The sequence below is a fragment of the Priapulus caudatus genome, unplaced genomic scaffold (genome assembly GCF_000485595.1).
Source record: "Priapulus caudatus unplaced genomic scaffold, Priapulus_caudatus-5.0.1 Scaffold739, whole genome shotgun sequence".
NCBI lineage: Eukaryota > Metazoa > Priapulida > Priapulimorpha > Priapulimorphida > Priapulidae > Priapulus > Priapulus caudatus.
This window is the reverse complement of record NW_014577800.1, coordinates 106001-126145: the sequence shown is the minus strand read 5'-3', so window position 1 is coordinate 126145 and position 20145 is coordinate 106001. Positions and strand designations below refer to the sequence as shown.

Here is a 20145-nt window from a genome sequence, read left to right as displayed (position 1 = left end):
TACATGAGTTAGGTATGCACCGTGTAGGTAGGTACATGAGTTAGATATGCACCGTGTAGGTAGGGTACATGAGTACACACTCAGAGATGTTCGTGACGTTACGACGTAGCAGTTTCGTACATCGTTCGAGTCATTGCTGCTCCGTAGACCATGCTTGTCGTCTAGTATAGCCTCGATCTCGCCCATAATATTGGAAATTCTCCTTTTCTCCTGATTGTCGTACTTTTCCTTTACGATTCCCTGACGAAACTGTAGCGCCCCCACGCGGGAACCCCGCGTGGCCTGCAATTCAGCAAAGCAGAATTCATTATTATCACCGATAATGAATACATCGACTATAATAAAAGCACATTTAGATTTGTTAGTTTATTTCGATAATTTCGTTCGTAATGAGTAATTTTAATGCATTTTGACATTTGTTTTATTATAGAGTTCCCTTGTGTCTGTAAAGATGACGCGGTTTTGATTATTACGATATGATAAACGAATCATTTCAAGTCAATGCAGATAATTCCGAAATGTTGGGAAAGTCGCGCAGTTACATTGCATTAACATATTACGAAAACATTAAAAAACACTGTTTTCACAAATAAATTGTACTTCACATTGAGCTATTTTCTTTTAAAATAAACTAATCCCAATGAAAATCGACAGATAGATGATTAAATGTTTCCATATAGTTACCGCGCGCACACCTATATTACTAAGCTACGCCGTTGAATGCAGACCAAAATTTTGATACGACATAAAAACACTATAATCTGTTGGATTTAAGTATGAATTCGAAGTATTTATAATTGCTTATAACAGCGTTAAGAAATGGAATACCAACAAAGAGTTTCATTTATATAAACCAGTGCGCGTGGTCGCATATACCCATATATTGCCGCTCTGGCGGTGTTAACCCGAACTACTGAAATGGGCTCATACTCTGTCGTCGTGACTTCAGCTTTCGTTTCGACGGTGGTGTTGCATTTAAAAGTAACACAAAGGAGAACGAACACTTGTGCTTTTATTATGCATTATAGAGTAATTTTTCGAACCTAAAAGAAAAGCCCGAGAGCTAGTAATGTACTTAAGTCGATGTAAGCGTGCACGCACTCTCTTTCACTTCACTTGCTATACCAAGCATGCAGATTGGAGCACGTCCGTGTTTTGCATGGCTATTAGCTCCACACGTCCCACTCACCGTGGTTACTATTCACCGTGGTCATGAGTCTAGGTTAGACCCATTTACATAGTATCAGGGGCTAATAATGACAAATTAATGACAATTTGTCATTATTAACCCCTAGCTGTTAGTATGCCGGTCGAGTTCACCGTGGTAATTATAACGGTACCGCGTGGTCATTATCCACCGTGGTCATGAGCCTAGGCTGACTCATTTACATAGTATGCCGGTCGCGTTCACTGTCCTTAAATACGTTCTTCGCGCATATAATATAATATATTATTCAATCATAAATGATGAGAGTATAATCACTGCTGTAATATCGTGTTGCACGAACACACCGCGTGATTCCTCGCTTGCATTTTATTCTAGATTGATGTATATTGTCGTCCGAAAGCGAAGAAGCTGGTCTAGTTACTTCCCCCCATCGGAAACGTGTCATACAGAACCTCTTTGACTAAATCGAGTTTCGGGCATTCACTTCCTGATTTCGATCTTGGCTATTAGTTGGCTTGCTAATCATCTAGCAAGAACTTAGTAAATGACTATCACGGCCCAATACCTCGTTGACCTTTTCAACGTCACCATCGTTCTACGATGTCACGTACACGTACTCACCAAGCGAGCTTGGATCGGTCCAGGAGGGTAGCAGCTTGCACCGGAGATGAATAGTAATGTAATCCAAAGGCATCCGTAACGGAGGCTGGGCACGTGCGAGAGCATCTCTCTCGCAGGTGAACGTCCGGTCACAGGTGTAGCGAACGCTTAGCGTGACATTCGGCAGTTCGACTTCACGGACTCGCTACGCTATTCAGAGATGTGCGTTCCTGCGCGCATCAGGGTGGGCGAACATTCACGTTATTCTGTCATCGTCAACCGAACCCTCCTGCCCCGAGTGAAGCAATCTTGCACAACACTCGTGTCTCTGCAGGTCCGGCTGTTGCTGCTGCTATGGGTCACGCGGGGGTTGTATAAACGCGCTTTTCAACGAGAGGCCGATCTACGGATTTTCCACCGAGCGGTGAGCGCTGGGTTGCCGCGGTGACGGACGTGTCGTACTGCGATGGCGACAACCTCACGAATTGCAACGCTGCGGGTTCTCACGGCGGGAATACCCAACGATGCAAGCTTACCGCTTCATCCGTCCCCACGCGACGTTCCTCCAGAGATCTACGCCCGCCTAACGGTAGAGCGAACTATAACGCATAAGCACAGAGGGACTCCCCGTGCGGCTGATGAAGAGAACCGGCGGTGCTGCACTGCCTTCTCGCGCGCGCGCGTGATTTCTTTCTGGGTCATCTGCACACACCGTGTCGCCTCCCCTTCGACAGAGACGATCAACGAACACAACGCTTGGTAGTACCTGCGCGACCCATGCTCCACTTAACGCGGGCGACAGTGCGCACGGGACCGCGGCCAAAATCAGCATTGTTTCCTTTTCATCGCGATAGTTTCACTTGTTCGCGAGCTGCAATCGCGCTCTCCCGGGGTGCACCGGCCAGGAACCATGCACGTATTTGTGTCTGTGTACGTTCGCGTGTGTGTAAGATAGACTTACTGCGTGTACGTGTATAGCAAGTGTGGTAAAAGTGTGTGTCTGCGACGCGTGTGTGTTCTCGGACTCCTGCCGTACGATATCGTTTTAACATTTAATTACAGCAGGTCGTACTATGCATTTAACGGGCGCGTTGAGCGTGCACGCGTTGCTAGGGGCGCCCATTACAAGCGAACTTCAACCGGATTCGCATGCAGACACGTAATCACCTCCCGGTACGGTGGTCTTGTTGTAACGCTTCACGTCTTAATGCTAACCCACTGGCTTACTTTCCTCGCCGAGAGCACGTATATGTACATGAGGGGCAACTTGCTTGCTTACGGTATATGTAGTGACACTGTAGTGGGAAACGTCTGTATGCATGCCGTTGGATCCGGAGTTGTGTATGTGTTGTGTGGTGTGTCGTGTGTGTGTGTGGTGTGTTGTGTGTGTGTGTGTTGTGTGTGTGTGTGTGTTGTGTGTTGTGTGAGTGCGTGGTGTGTGTGCTGCGTGTTTGTGTGCGTACGTGTTATATATATACGTATTGTGATGTTGTGGCGTGCGGTGCGTCCGGTCTGTGTATTTGTCTGTTGTTTGTCTGTATGTCTGTCTGTCTGTCGGTCGTCGTCGTATGCAACATGAGCTCAGCTTAAAATGACACATGTTACTGAAACATATAGTGAATCCATTGGGGACTCCATGGGAAATGTCCCGGTTGAAATCCCTGCTATTTATGAGCATTTTTATTTCTTTATTTATGTCATACAGCGCTATAACATTACTCGTTTAATTAACCTGAACATAATTGGCATTACATCTGTGCTATGCCATTTCTATGAGTATAAGATAGTGTTCGAAATGTTATCGCTCTAATGTCCGTAACTGGACTATAATGTCATTGTCTAAGTAAATATGGTGTAATATGGTTAATTATGGTTAATATTGGTTATTATACTATTATGGTGGTTTTAAGTGTAATTGTGAATGCGAATTTCATCTGCGATGCTCATAGAAAGAGTTGTTGTTTTATCAAAGTAGTGAGATTGATCTACGGCTCTATGTCATATATATATATAAATGCTGCTCGGGCTGAACCGTGCCACTGTCAAGCGTTTGGACAATCCTGTCCCATATGAACTGACAACAGGGTTTTACAGACACTGCTAGCGATGTTGTATTATAAAAGACAACTCTTACCTCTGAGTAAAGTGTAGAGAAATCATGGTTATTACGGACAATTAACAATCTCGTAATTTTACAATAGGGTGTGCGCTAATATGGGTATACCTATATTATATATATATATATATTATATATATATATATATATGCTATAGGCTTAATGCAATTTATAGAATGATAGCTAATAACGATAGAAATTGCATTTTACATTGAAATTCGATGCGTAGTATTGCGCAAACAACAGTGAGTTTAGTACACTTACCAATCATAATGAATCTACTAATAAAGGTAATTCGGTCAAAGTAAGCCGTCCATTACTTCTTTGCCTGTAAATGTGGTATAATTGAATACAGAGAGTGTCGCAAGTGTAAGTGCTATGAGCGACGAACATTCCTAGGTACGACTTCCTGGTCGTGATGCTCCGTCATTGATATAGCGGGAGCTGTTTTCCAGGTTGACCTCCCATCAACAAACACTGTAAGCAATTCTATTCAGAGTGGTTTGCCGTACCAGTTATCTCTCTCTTCTCTTATCTCTTCGCTCTCTCTCTCGCGCGCTGTCGCGCTCTGTCTCTCTCTCGCTCTCTCTCTCTTCTCTCTCTCTCTCTCTCTCCTCTCTCTCTCTCTCTCTCTCTCTTCCTCGTCTCTTCTCTCTTCTCTCATCTCTCTCTCTCTCTTCTCTCTATATATTATATATATTTATTATATATATTATATATATTATATATATATATTAGATATACGCATACATACATGCCCGAGCGCGCTGTTACTGTTTATTAGAGTGTTGATAAGTCAGGTACTAATGACGTGTTTACAGGTGTGTACGACTAAGAACTATCCCAACGCTTGTCGGCGATTCGATATACGCACCCTCACGCCCTAATTTCTGACGGTTTGCGGATACGTTTCAATTTATTAGTAATCCTGTGTCTATATAGCGTGACTGTATATTACGTAATCGCGGTAATAGTTAGTTCGGAAGCGGTTTAAGATTTGTATAATGGTGTTCAAGTTAATAACGTAAGACCTGTGTCGATGTCAGCCATTCCTCATCTCAGTAATAAATTTCATACGTGTTGTTGTGTAGCTTGTCTGCTTACTAGTTTAGTATTAGTATAGTTAGGGTATAATATAGTTTAGTATTTAAGCGCGAGAGACCAGAATGTCAGTCAGTATATACAGTCTGATTATCCTTCAACTTATTTGTATTATATTAAGAATCCATAATAGAAAATTATCTATTAAAAAAAAATCTATTATGGAATCTTGATTATATATATTATGCTCAATTGCCGTCGCGTGGGTAGACTGTTACGGCCACCGTATCCTTTTAGCGATGAACATTTAGTATTTCACAACGCAGCTGTGCATGAATTTGGAATGTTATTCCTCGGACTATATTACATATAATGATTGATAATATTCGCAGCCGCATTAGAATATCTCAACTGCAATATATTTCGGTTCGGGGAAGTAAAAGCACAGTAGTATACAACACGAAAGCACGATAGAGCAGCTTGATACTGTAAGTCACCATGGTTGATCCCGTATGAGTGCGCAATGCAAAGCCATCTAGCAAATCAAGCAATTAGTCTATGAATACAGAGCGTCATTTTGGGCTTATAAAGGCAGAAACGCGGAAGTGCATCAACGCACGTATGAATGAACAGTGGATGTGCTCCACTGCTGATGAACACCAACAGCGCATGCGCATCTTTGTTACACGATTACTAGATACGCGGCGATGATCTCGTAAAAGTGAAAAGGCGATTCGCAGCGAAAAAGTTAACATTCGCGGACAATGAAACAGCGTACTAATCGAAGAGAAAGCAGCGTGCTATCAAAATAGAAGTCATGAATGGCAGTGACTATGGACGTCTGACCTGCAGAACACGTCCGTGCTTATATATAATATCTACGAAAGTGCCTATAGCAGTATCTCAATGAACTCTGCCTGCTTTAAATGGGGACTTTTTTCTATATAAATACACGATCTACACATTGCTTGACTCTGACACACGTGTGACAATCTTACGGAGAAAAGCTTAAGCGATTTAAGCGCAAGAATGTTATAAACCAATCACAGTGTGATATGTCCAACTATCAAAATGTATGTAAATGTATATCACGCAATATTCTAAATAAAAATGGGAAATTTATACTGCTAAATGCATATATACATATAATTGAAATTGTTTAACTAAATTGACTGCCTACTGTTCTACTTTCTATCCGTTGTACGTTGTTCGAACCAAGTTCGAACGTAGAGGGTAAAACATTCAAATGTGTGTATACCTATTGTAAACCATATCAGCCAACAGATGGCGCGACGACGCTAATCGCAGTTGACAGTATATATCACGAGAGAGTAAAAAGTCTAAGGGAGAGCTGGCACCATAGACTAACAATATCTCCACACACACATACACACACACACACACACACACACACACGCACGACGCACAACCACACGCACGACGCACACGCACACGCACCTACGCCACGCACGCACAACAGAGGCACACACGGCAAAGACATGAGTGCAGCGAAGGGACATTTCATAAGTGAGAAAATAATCACTGAATATCAGGAGGCAGACGTGGGTTCCATGGTTAACTTTATCAGGAGTTCCAGCAAGGAGGAGATGCGGGGCGAGATATCGAGGACGGGAGGCTGCAGGGACTAGTAACGGCGAAGTGCGCCGAGTCTAGTGGCCGGGACGCGGTAATGGATAGCCGGAGGGTGAGGCCGGACGAAATCGCGCGCGAAGGAAAGGTCTGTCCTGATAGGCTGGGCGCTTGTAGGGTCGTGATGGGAGCGAGGGGGGGGGGGGGGGAGGGGCGGGGGGGTCGGCGCGACCGTGTGCGGGCTGGTCGGAAGCACTGGGCGTGGTATCAACATTGGAAAGGGGGTGCATTTTTCCATTGGCTATTATACAAAGCAAAATTCCCTATAGAAGTTAACATTGAGTTACTTTGCAAATTAGCAACGAACACCAGCTGAATTCCTTTGCAAGGTCGAACATATAAATGATATCATTTTGGCTCGAAATACTTTACAATTAATTTTTATGAAACTTTTTGTGCGAAACAGGGGAACAGTGGATTTTGCAACGTAAAAAGCACTGTTTTGACCGTAAAAGGTAGGCCCTTCGCCTTAGGCACAGCCGGGGTAGGCTATCTTCGGCCTAAAATTTGTGAGTGCCGCCCGGCTACAAATGCAACGCGGAAGAGTAGTCAACCATTCTGGCCGAATAGAACAAGGAGTTTTCGATAATAAACTAGTATACATAGTATATAAGTATATATATATATATATATATATATATAAACACAAGTTCAAGGTATATGAATAAGTGGTTTAACAGTTTAATTGACAAGCTTCGAGAATTACCATCTCTTCATCAGGTCAGGCCAAGACATTGTAATCGAACAAATAATCAAAAACAAATACAATGCGTTATCGAGTATCAAATAAAGGAAATGATCACAACAAGGTGCGCGGATCGCGTTGGCCATGAATACGGACTGACAAAAAGAACACGCCACGAGATATATAATATACAGCACATCGCACAGTGAAAATACACACACACCACACACACACACACACACACACACACATACGTCACACAGCACACAGCACACACACACACATCTACACAGCACATGGCACGCACGCACGCAGCGCAACTGCACGCCACCACACACACACACAACACACATCCACAACTACCACGCACGCCAGGCCGCACACACGCACAGCACAGCTAGCTCCGAAAGGAACACACACACACAACACACACACCACACGCACACACACAGCACACACACACACAACAAACGACGTCAATAAGACTCAAAAATCACACGTAATTAAAGTTTTACGTATTATGCTCGAACTGATCAAAACAACGCAACCCTACAGAATGAATTATCTGCTCAGATCATGGTGTGACGAGAGAAATAGTTGTAAAAATGCTGTCAAGTATGGACAGGCCGACAAAAACGCACGGTCATCAAAATGTGGTGAAATCGCGGTTGGTTAAAAATGGTGACAGACAAACCGGCAAAGACCGATGCAAAATTTGAGGCGAATAGTATTCTTAGGTGTTCAATCAAACCATATCCGCGAAGGCGCGTTTTGATAATTCAGCACAGATATAGTAAATATTGGCATTGTTGGACCAGCAATCAATGCGAAATGGAACGGTTCGTCGAACACGCAATGAAATGAAGATGACCCGCTATTAAGTTGCCCACTAAAGAGCCTTAGTCTGAGCGATAACAGCGAGTGTGTGTGTGTGTGATGTGTGGTGTATGTGTGTGGGTGTGTGTGAATGGTGTGTTGTGTGATGTGGTAGTAGCGTGTGCGTGTGCGGTGATTGCGTGTGCGTGTAGCGCTGTGCGTGTGCGTGTGCGTGTGGTGTGTGCGTGTGTGTTGTGTGTGTGTGTGTGTAGTGATTGTGTGTGTGTGTGTGTGTTGTAGTGGTTGTGGTGTGTAGTGTGTGGGTTGTGTGTTGTGGGTAGTGTGTGTGTGTGTGGTGTGTGTGGTTTATGTGTATGTATGTATATGATATATATGATATATGTGCGTGTTTTTGTCGTCCGTATTACATGGCAACGCGGCGAATACATATTATATTTTAATTATCGTTAATACGCGATATAGTATTTGAATTTTTTGAGATTTGTAATTTGATTCTATTCCAATGTTTGCTGACCTGATGAAGAGATGTAATCTCGAAAGCTTGTCAATTAAACTTTAAACACCCTTATTCTATACCTTGACTTTGTTTTTATCTACACGGGATTTCGTGTGTGACTTTACTTATATATATATATAATATCCCATGAAGCGTGTTTCGTTTGAGAGATAATTCAAAACGTCAGTAAACACACAGAGGGAATCTGAGACTGTGGCATAGCTGCTATGTACGGATAAAGGGTTCACGGAAATGCCACAATACATATTAGTGAGTTAAATATTCGTGTACTTCAGCCATAATGTGTGGATGCGTGCGTGCATGTGTGTGTGCGTGCGTGCATGGGTGCGAGCGTGTGCGTGCGTGCGCGCGTGCGCGCGTGTGCGTGTTCGTGTGGAGACACTTAATGCACGCATGACAAAAACATGTTGAAATGAATATTATTGTGGATATATAACAACCGATTTTATCTATCGTGATCTGCATGGCGGCTTTTATCGTCGTGGCATTTCGCACTAACCCGTCTCCAACAAATGAATGTTAATTTGAACGTTTTCATGAGCAAACCAATTAGACGTGAATTCGGCGTATTCCGCGAGTTGGTAATATGCGCGAACCAATAGAGTTAAGCCTAAATCTATGTCGACCTTGTACTCTGCTTTCAAGTGCCGAACAGATTGAGCGACCCCATGACGAAAATGGTCACGGTGCACTAGTTCTTTTCATTATATTTGCTGAGTCACCGTGGTAGTTACCAGGGTCTACGTGCGTATTGATATATCGGCGAGGGACGCTGGGAACGTTCTCGCTATCTTTAGTACGTGCCCCCTCGACGGACGCTATAGTATATACACATTCTAGCTTCCGCTTGTCAGCTGCTTCTTGTGAACCGAGCGCGCACCATATTCTCCTTGTGGCATTTCATCACCATCTTGCTTTACCATCATGGCTTCAACGCTGCCTCCGCCCATAAAGAATCCAGATATCAAGTACACTCAGGTAAGCTACTGATACACAGGCACTTGAAGCGTTTCAATAAAATATAATGCGAAATAAATACGAAATCTATTTACTACCAAATTCTTAATGTTTCTATGCTCATATGCATAGAACTCTTAATGATTCTATGCTATATATATATATATATACACTATATATATAAGTGTCAGTGTGCACTGCACGGTGCAGCCGCGTAAGCAATGGCCGCCGCCAGCGTGTGTTGCACATAGAGGATTTGGACGGAATTTTCAGGAAACTGTCGGCAATAATAGGTGAAAGAGAGTATAGAAACATTAAAATAAGAATTTGGTAGTAAGTAGATTTCGTATTTATTTAGCATTATATTTTATTGAAACGCTTCAAGTGCCTGTGTACTGACTGATACGCAATCGCTATGTCGCAATTAAGCGCTAGGTAACCGCGCATTCGTCTGCATAAATTGATCGATATACGGTCGTTATAGAGGTATGTTACGGCGGAGTTCATGATGGATGCTGCAATGCATCGTACTCATCACGCTCAGGGTGGGCATGCATGCGCGCAGTGAGTAATTTCGTCGGTAAAAGTCGGGATTACTAGCGTACAGATCGGGATAATCGCTGGAGCATCGTCATATCGGCGTATATCTACGTGTATCATTCTATCTCATACAGAGAGATGAATGTACCAGCATGTTCTTTCAGACCGCCAATAAATCGTTCTATAAGTAAGCATATATTTCCCTAAAAACGCTATGCCGCTGCATTCGTTTTCCATAGCCTATTGGTTGGTGTACACAATCTATGACCTTGGTTATTTTTGGGCACCAGCTGGTCAAACATTATACTGTGATTGACTGTAGGCCCTATACATACATAAACCCCGAAACGCGTTAACCAAGTGAATGCTCATTTTTTTATTCGATCTATTTACATTGTTCAATTTTCGAGACTGTGAGCTATTTTAATATGCTTTACCGTGTATTCATAGATTTCCCTAAACGACTTTACTGTAAAAATAAAAATGGGTCTGCTATAAAATAGTGTAATATTACACAATTTTATTTTAGCGAGGCAATTGCCGAGACGTAATTCAGTGATAAACGGGTTTTATTTTGTAATATCCAATAGTTAGTCGTTGCATGTTTATGGCGTCTGCATGCACATTTACTTTATATAAATTCTATTAAAAAAACTAGTTAAATCTAGCTTACATAGGTTAATTCCTAGCGCAGGCAGGCATGAAAGACCTTCAAGTCGGTAATTAATACTTCGTTATAATTAATATTTATGGACACATTTTTATTTCCTTTTTTATCAATAAAGATCTTCATTAACAACGAGTGGGTCAACTCTATAAGTGGAAAAACCTTTCCGACAGTCGACCCGTCCACAGAGAACCATATCTGCGATGTCCAAGAGGGCGACCTGGTATGTGTACCTGCCGTACACACTTAACACCTGTTATGTTGTTAGCTAAAACCTCCAGCAGCTAAGCTAGGGTCTAGTACCTGTTATTTAGGAGTTAAAACATGTAAAAATGTAGTCGAGTGCCATGCAAACCTAAAACCAATTATGTTGTAGCTGTTATATATGTTAGCTAAAACCTGCAGCAGATAAGCTGCGTACAACTGGTATGTTGTCAGCTAAAACCTGGCATGTAGTCGAGTGTCACATATAACAACTAAAACAAGGTCATGTAGCAGACGAATCTGTATATATATAGTTAGTTTCGCCATTTGATTTAGCCTCGTAATTATAGGATAATTACATTTTATTTATTGCAACGGCAAATCTGTTGTCGCTGGTCATAAATAAGCTCGTAATATTCCTACATTGCATATGACGCTGTCTTTCATAGGTCCCGTACGTCGCAGCGCTTGCTCTCTCAGCAACAGCCTCTAAACCGCGTTTTTCGTTTGTATTGTTGTTTCGTATATATTTGCGTATATCTAAAGACTAGCAAACACGATTTCTGACAGGCTGATATCAACAAGGCCGTGGATGCTGCTCGGGTCGCGTTCGAGCTAGGGTCACCATGGCGACGCATGGATGCATCAGCACGTGGACAGCTGCTCAGCAAGCTAGCTGATCTGATAGAACGAGATGGCGTGCAACTAGCAGTAGGTCCTACACACGCGCACCCACACCCACACCCACACCCACACCCATGCACACCTACACTTACACCCACACCCACACCCACACACTCATACACCCATACCCACACCTACACCTACACCCACACACAAACACCCACACCCACACCCACACCCACACACCCATACACCCATACCCACACCTACAACCACACCCACACTACACGCACGCGCACCGCATACCCACACCCACACTCCCATAGCCACACCCACACCCTACACCACCACACCCACACCACACCCACACCTCCACGCGCACCCCAACAGCCCACTACCCACACACCCATGGGCACATCCACACCCACACCACGCACCCAGCACCCACAGCCGCCCATACCCACACCCACACCCACACCCACACCCACACCCACCCCACACCCACACCCACCACCCACACCCACACCCACACCCACACCCACACCCACACCCACACCACACCCACACCCTCACACCCACACATCCCATACCACACCCACACCCACACCCACACCCACATTGACCACCCACACCCACCACCATACCCACACTCTACACCTACACCTACCCCACACCCACACCCACAAACACGCACACCACACCACACCCACACCCACACCCACACCCACACCCACACCCACACCACACCTACACCCACACTCCACACCTACATTTACCCACACCCACACCTGACACCGCACACCAGACCTCGGGTCCCTGTATAATCAGGTAGTTGCGCCATGACGAGTTCTCGGAAAATATCGCGTCACGTGATCGACCTGCCGTCATGTTTGTTTCCAAATGGCATCCACACCGCTGGTCCGCTTAGTACAGCGCTGTATGATTAGCGCTGTACAATGTTCAGTCCGTAGTAATTAAATTAGCACTAATCGTGCTTCCAATAAAAGTCAGAGATATACAGAGATTTATTAGCTAAGACAGTGCTGTCTATGTGAGCTAGATTTATAGAACTTGCCCAAAAACAAATATACAGCCTTTGCGCAGCAAGTGGAGAGTGGAACGCATTTATCTTGTGGAATTACAGTTGCGCCGGTATCGCACAGGCTAATATACGCCCACGGCTATTGGGCGTTCTAAGAAAGTGTACTATCATATGGCACGGAACGATTTTAAGTTACATTTTCTATAAATCTAGCGAGCAAATAGACACATGTTCTTAGCTATAAATCGTCTGTAATTTTTGAGTTTTTATGAGCACGATTAGTCTAATTAATTTATACGCGCACCATTGTACAGTCGTATCATGCAGTACAGCGCCTGCCCTACTTAAGCGGTCAGCGTGTTGATCCATTCCTGGAGAACCAACAATGGCGTCAAATCCTGAGTTGGCGCAACTCTCTGTATATAGGGCACCCTACCCAGAACCCACACACTCACACCCACACCCACACCCACACCCACACCCACACCCACCCAACACCACACCCACACCCCACACCCACACCCACACCACACCCACACCCACACCCACACCCACACCCACACCCACACCTACACCCACACACACACACGCACGACACACACACACACACACACACACACACACACACACAACACACACACACACACACACACACACACACACACACACACACACACAACACACACACACACTACCACAGTACCGATTTTACATGTATACAACTTGTAGTTACATAGCTATATCTCGCTCCATATATATATATATTATATCAGAAGTAAGATAATAGGAAGATAGGGGATAGGGTGAGATTAGTGGAAGATATGGGGGCGTTTCCTATTATTTTCTACTTTCTGATATATTATATCATGCAGTTATACATAGGTATATCTCGCTCCCATATATATATATATAGATATTATATTATATTATATAGGATATACTAGTTTATCAGTTTACAAGGTATATCTCGCCTCCACACATATATATATCATATATATATATATGTGTTGTGTGTTGGTGTGCTGTGCTGCTGTGTGTGGCGTGTGTGTGTGGTGTGTGTGCTGTGTTGTGTGTGTGTGTTGTGCTGTGGTGTGTTGTGGTATGTGGTGAGTGTGTGTGTGTGTGTGTGATGTGTGTGTGTAGCTGTGACTAGTGTGTGTGGCGTGCGTGTCGTGCCCGCTGTGTTGCGTGCTTGCGTGCGGTGCGTGCGTGGCGTCAAGTAAACACGTGTGTAGTGTGTGCTACCATTCATAACATTCACCGCTCATGTGTTTAATTTGAAATGTTCTGTTGTGTGTGTGGCTTTTCTCTTTCAATTTCAACGCGTGTAGTCTATGCAAACGCTGCGGACAATGGCAATGCCATACAGAAACTTCCTATGATAAACCGTTAAAATTTTCAGTGCAGCATGTTGCCGTTATTATCGCCGGTTGTGTGCATGACAAATAACTGGCAAAACCCATCCTGTGGCGTAAGTTGTTCTGGAGTGCCGCTCAGATTACTGAACCAAACACTTAGCACTCAGTAAAACTAATATTATCAGCTGCATGGAGTCTAGACTAGAAGATATATCTTTAGAATCGATTTCTATATCGTTATATGCTCTCTCTCTCTCTTCTCTCTCTCTCTCTCTCTCTCTCTCGTCTCTCTCTCTCTCTCTCTTTCTTTCTTTCTCTCTTTTCTCTCTCTCTCTCTCTCATCTCTCTCTCTTCTCTCTCTTCCTCTTTTTCTCTCTTCTCTCCTCTCTTTCTCTCTCTTTTCTCTCGCTCTCGCACTCTCTCTCTCTCTCTCTCTCTCTCTCGTCACCTATCTCCTCCTCTATCTATCCTTACCTCTTAACGTTAACACTGAATATTATCAGGGCAGCCGTGGAACTAATAATAATCTATTATTATAATAATTTATATTATTATTAATTAATAATTATAATAATAATATATATTATTATACACTCCTGATATTATTATATTGGCGTGGTGGGAGCTATCATCATAGCAGCGTATAGGCGATGAGATGAAGAGATTAATGACGATATCAATGAGCACATCTAACTACAACTATCGTAGCGCGCGGATGTACGATGATTGCTTGCATGCACATGTGAGGCTTTGTTCTTTTGCAGATGGCGATTACTTCTGTTACACTCGCCTTGAACCGATAGGTGTCGTGGGCGCGATAGCACCAGTAAGTACACACGCGCACACAAGCACGCACGCACGCACGCACGCATAGGCGCGCATGCGTAATAGAATGTATGCACGCGCGCCAACAGCTTTCATCAACATCATATCAGGAGTCTATCAATATTGATAGACTCCTGATCATATATATATATATATATCAATCAGTCAGGCGCAACACTTATAAAGCAGCCGGACGCACGAAAGGGGCAGTAGACGACATATCACACTCGGCGTTGCAATGCATTTCGGTCAGCGAGCAAGGGCCTTGAGATTTCCGATAATAAAACATTAATACTTATATACGTATTTATAAAATTATAAATGAATAACTAATTCAAAATTAAATAAAAATAATATAGTATTAATAAATAAACAAATAAATATAAATAATTTAGTTCTAATACATTAATATGGATTACAAGGTTTTTAACCCAACATTCTTATTGGTTTACAACCGGCGCCTTTCCGCTTTTAGTGGAACTTTCCGCTTCTCATTGCGGGCATGAAGATCTTTCCAGCGATGGCGGCTGGCTGCACGGTCGTGCTAAAACCCGCCGAGCAAACGCCACTAACTGCACTGTACTTGGCTGCTCTCGTGAAGGAGGTTTGTATGTATACACCAGCAGTACGGTTATAACAAGAGCGTATTAAGAAGATAGAGAGGCTAGAGATAAGAGTAGAGAGAAGGTAGAAGGGTTAAGAAGGCCTTTTTAATACGCTCTTAAGGCGCTGTGTAACTGCATAGGCGCGGACCTTTGGTTAGAATCGATAGAATATAGAAATAATTCGATAGAATATTCGTTAAATCGAATTTGTGGAAAACAGACATGTCTTTAAGCAAGTATAGAAGCGTTTAAAGAAAACACAAATATCATGGATACATGGGTACAGAATGAGTATCTCTTACGAATACTCCTTGCATACACAGATCCCAGCTACAATATAGCATCAACATATAATACTACACGAGTTTGGGTTTTGCCGTTGATCGTTCTATAATATTATGGGCTTTTGATTAAAGTCAATACCTTGATCGAGATACGATCATAGATTTAGAATATATCTCTATTTCATATCTAGGATACAATGTCCTATACAGATTTTTTTTTAAACGAAATGCAATATACGATTAAGAATTCTGAGTCGGACTACTTTATTGCGCATTTGTAGGCAGGATTCCCTGAAGGCGTGTTGAACGTTGTACCTGGTTATGGCCGATCCGCTGGTGCTGCCCTTTCGGAACACATGAAGGTTGACAAGATCACCTTCACTGGGTCAACAGGGGTAAGTCAGCCAATAGTATTGCCTCCCTGAGAATCAATGGAGGCATTAACTCATCAAGTAAAAGTCGATGCCTATTTGGTCATGATGTCTATATAATCATCATGCCTCACTCCCTAATGTTGTATATTTTAATTTGTTTTATTGGTCACGTGAAAAATTGCTCACCGGAAAATTGGTCACAAAGCGTAAATCTCGGCTTGCTACCACAAAGAGTAACAGTAATGGTAAGCTGTAATGGCACCTGAAGCAAACAAGCTGGATCGTTACAGGTTGGTCGTATGATTCAATCCGCTTCGGGCAACACGAACCTTAAAAAGGTTGCCCTTGAACTAGGAGGAAAGACACCCATGATCATCTTTGCCGACGCTGATTGTAAGAAAATAACACGCGATGCGTACCTAGATACGATTTATGAAGGCGCTCGAATTGTTACCAGGACACTTCACAGACACGACTTGTGAAAACAAAGTGGCAAACTGATTCGTACACAAATCATGCTCAGTTCAATGCACAAAATATACAGTTTAAAACTACCGTGGTTTTATTATAGTTTGCGTAACGTGAACATATCTAGACAACCGCCGCATGATCCCTATTTTTCCTATTCTGTGTGTCCCTCCCACCCTGACCAAGCAGACCCTCCCATTTTCCTCCTCCTTCGCTCAATTTACCACACTCGCCTCTCTCTCTCATTCGTCGCAATCGTCAGACACATACCTGCGAGTGTTTGCAGTTGCGATTTCCTGCAGTGGATCACACCGTCATGATGGCGCATGCGGCCGTCTACTTTAACATGGGACAGTGCTGCGTATCCGGCTCGCGCACCTTCGTACAGGAGGAAATCTACGACGAGTTCGTGCGCAGGAGTGTTGAGCTGGCAAAGCGCAGGACCGTCGGTAGTCCGTGGGAGGAGGTCGAGAACGGACCGCAGGTACGCGGAGAAGGATGAGGAGATTCGAGCGACGCACTGGAGTTATTTCTCACTCAGGGAGAGATGGCCGCGTATAATATTAAAGCATATGCGAACCCAACTATTATATGCTTATTATAATTATTATTATGCTTATTATTATTTATATGTTTTTTTCAATAAAAAACACTTAACAATAATTTTTTACCGTATTACTACTTGCCTTTACTATACTTTACTTTATTATACGATATGGCGCTAATACGATGTATGTACGTTATTGAAATACGCGATTATATATGTTAGTAATTCGTGTCGTTATCGTCGTGTGAAAGGTGACATGATTATTGCAATGTCGGCTATGGGATAGGGACGCACTTCTGTGAAATAACGCCATCGCCAAATTTCTATGAGACGTCTTACGTGCGCTGGCTGCTAGATAATCTAAGGCTGTAATTGTCCCAGATCGACGAGAGACAATTCAAAAGCATCTTGAACATGATTGAAACTGGCAAGAAACAGGGAGCCAAGCTCGAGTGTGGCGGCCGTCGCCGTGGAAACAAGGGCTTCTTCATTGAGCCAACAGTATTCTCCGGTGTCACTGACGAAATGAGAATTGCTATAGATGAGGTTAGACTGAGTACACTGCTGTTATACTTAGGTAGTTTATAGCCAGTACAGGCCAGTAAAAAGCAGGAAAAAATATCATGAGCCGAACAAAACTATTTCGTCACAGAAGCGGCCAATTATCAAGCGGTTTTTCTAATTTTAACAAAGTTGTTTTATTATCATATTTAATCTGTTACCTCTGGTTATGCGTTAATGCTCTCTGTTCGGCTCCATAGACGAACCTTTGCATTCGCACGCGTAAACCCTTAAATGAAGTCGAGGTACCCTTCGAATCTTGTACTTTTGCAGATATTTGGGCCCGTCCAGCAGATTCTGAAGTTCAAGACCATCGATGAGGTTATTAAGCGCGCCAACAATACCGATTATGGCTTGGGCGCCGCAGTGTTCACCAAGAACATCGATACTGCCATGACTGTTGCCCATAGCGTTCAGTCTGGCTCATTCTGGTATGGCGGCAATGCTCTTCATCTTTCTAATGCAGAACATGCCACAATTGAGTATTTTCAACCGTTATATCATATATTTATATAGTATCGTATATAGTATATATACATATACCATATACCGGATATATAACAAATATCACAATCAGTTCATGTGAATTGTTTTGGATTAGCAGATTTGTCTACGATTTTTCGCTCTTGCTTTAGGGTAAACTGCTGGAACGCAGTCAGCCCAGCAGCTCCTTTTGGCGGTTTCAAAATGTCGGGCAATGGCCGCGATGGGTAAGCAATGTGCATTTCCTCCAAACTACATTCTCACACTAATTTCTTCATAACGACTCCGTTCACGCAATCTTTGTTCAAAGTTCATATAGTTCCATTATCGTACATTAATCTTTTCAGACTCTGTGCCCATGGCATAATGGCGTAGCTATTTGCTCGTAGCATGTACTGTTAGTGGCAAAAATACTATATTACGTGTCATGTGAAGTAAATTCGGAGTTGTTGATGGCTGTATGGTTAGCATGAGATTCTTCCTGTGCTATTTCAGCGGCGAAGACGGCATTCGTGAGTTCTGCGAGATCAAGACGGTAAGTGTTCGTAGGTTGGCGGGCGGGGAGAGAGACTCCCGCGCGCACGCGCATTTAAACACACACGCACACGCACGCACGCGCGCGCGCACACACACACACACGCACGCACACACACACACACACACACACACACACACACACACACACACATACGCACACACACAAACTCAACCTCCATCCACACGCAAACGCACCTCCATCATATATTATCAATCTATATACTTTATCTATACAAAACCTAGCTCTGCTGCTCCGACGCCACAGTATTGTAGCAGAAATGTGTAATCTCATGAGAGAATACGAATTCGTGTAAATTGAGCATTAATTACTCATCGGGTAAAAATATGCCGAACAATAATTACCTTACAATAAATATAATTTTATATAATATAAATTCTTTAATTAATTAATAATTTAATAAATATAATTACAATAACTTCCTACATTTACAGGTGGTCGTTAAGATCCCTGAGAAAAACTCGTAAAGGTCTCCGATGTGTTTACCGGTTAGCCAATTGCGACCGAGAAGTTTTGTTCTATTAGTAGTTACTAGGTGACTTTATGTTACCGATGTAAGCATGCAGTGTAAAATAAAATCAGTAGGTAGTTCTCTATCCGTTTAAATCGCATCAGTGTTTAAAGTCAGTTGAGTTCACTCGAGCCGTTCTACGAAGGCGTTCTACGATACTATCTATTTGTTAATCTGGCCTGTGCATTCGCTTGCATTAGAATAGACAGGCACACATATATAGTCATTACCAGAGCTTAACTGATAAAAATCAAGCAATCATCTTCTGAATGTGCATAGCTATAGAATATTATACTTTAATTCCTGCATTTTATTTGTAATTATCATTAGATGATCACTTTAGCACGATCATCAACTTCGACGTCATCAGAGCAACTGAATAAAAAGACGCATATAATCCTATGCAAATTCAGCCCGATTAAATTCACTGAGAAATCCATTTTAATACAGAATTTACAAATGTAGGTGCGCTGTTTCCAAAATAAATGGTAGTTTTCAAGTGAAACGTGCATTGGGTTTTTTATTATACTTTGATTATCATTGTTCGTATTATATTTATACACAATTGAATTATAGATTGATTGCGATGAGCTTGAGAGCAGTAGAATGTCGACCGCGCCGTAACCAATGACGAAGTATACAAATAGTTTCAATTAACTGCTGTTTAGCTAGCGATATATAACGACAAAGGCTTTTTAGAAGAGTCTGTGTCGTATATTGACACGCTCCTTCCCAATTTGTCTGCCACGCAGGAAACACTGCATTGTGGTAGTTGACCTAACAATGTAAGCAATTATCACGCCGCAGCCGTATTATCACACTAGCGACTGATTGCATATTAATTGGTCTCCCTTGGCAGCTGAGGTAAACACGCACGGCACATGCACATAACGAGCAATCAACAATGAGATCGCTTTACTAAGAC

At 42.8% G+C, this 20145-nt stretch overlaps 2 protein-coding genes across 4 annotated transcripts in view; one reads left to right on the top strand and one right to left on the bottom strand.

Moving 5' to 3' along the window:
• Positions 1-2416, bottom strand: part of LOC106813208 (zinc metalloproteinase nas-30-like) — a 15268-nt gene extending 12852 nt beyond the window's left edge. For both annotated transcript variants that reach the window (XM_014817279.1, XM_014817280.1), the window contains exons 1-2: positions 1790-2416; positions 121-282 (exon numbers count right to left, since the gene is read on the bottom strand). In XM_014817279.1, coding sequence (XP_014672765.1) covers positions 121-282; positions 1790-1894 — 267 coding nt within the window. In that variant the 5' untranslated portion in view covers positions 1895-2416. The remainder of the gene's footprint in view (positions 1-120; positions 283-1789) is intronic.
• A 7057-nt stretch (positions 2417-9473) lies between these two features.
• LOC106813207 (retinal dehydrogenase 1-like) lies at positions 9474-19702 on the top strand. Of its 2 annotated transcripts, XM_014817278.1 has the most exons (12): positions 9474-9592; positions 10897-11001; positions 11553-11693; positions 15340-15435; positions 16002-16115; positions 16385-16487; positions 16865-17046; positions 17491-17655; positions 17944-18101; positions 18306-18380; positions 18649-18688; positions 19144-19702. In XM_014817278.1, exons 1-12 carry the CDS (start codon positions 9539-9541, stop codon positions 19174-19176), a joined length of 1266 nt encoding a protein of 421 aa, XP_014672764.1. In that variant the 5' UTR covers positions 9474-9538; the 3' UTR covers positions 19177-19702. The 2 variants fall into 2 exon arrangements, with proteins under 2 accessions (XP_014672764.1, XP_014672763.1); XM_014817277.1 differs by lacking the exons at positions 9474-9592; positions 10897-11001; positions 11553-11693 and adding an exon at positions 14702-14832 and having other exon boundaries at positions 15307-15435.
• Positions 19703-20145: the final 443 nt, after the last annotated feature.

Coding starts and splice junctions, on each gene's coding strand:
- LOC106813207 (XM_014817278.1), top strand. CDS start 9,539: ATGGCTTCAACGCTGCCTCCGCCCATAAAGAATCCAGATATCAAGTAC. Junction 11,002..11,552: donor ATGTCCAAGAGGGCGACCTG/GTATGTGTACCT, acceptor GATTTCTGACAG/GCTGATATCAACAAGGCCGT. Junction 18,381..18,648: donor TCGGGCAATGGCCGCGATGG/GTAAGCAATGTG, acceptor GTGCTATTTCAG/CGGCGAAGACGGCATTCGTG.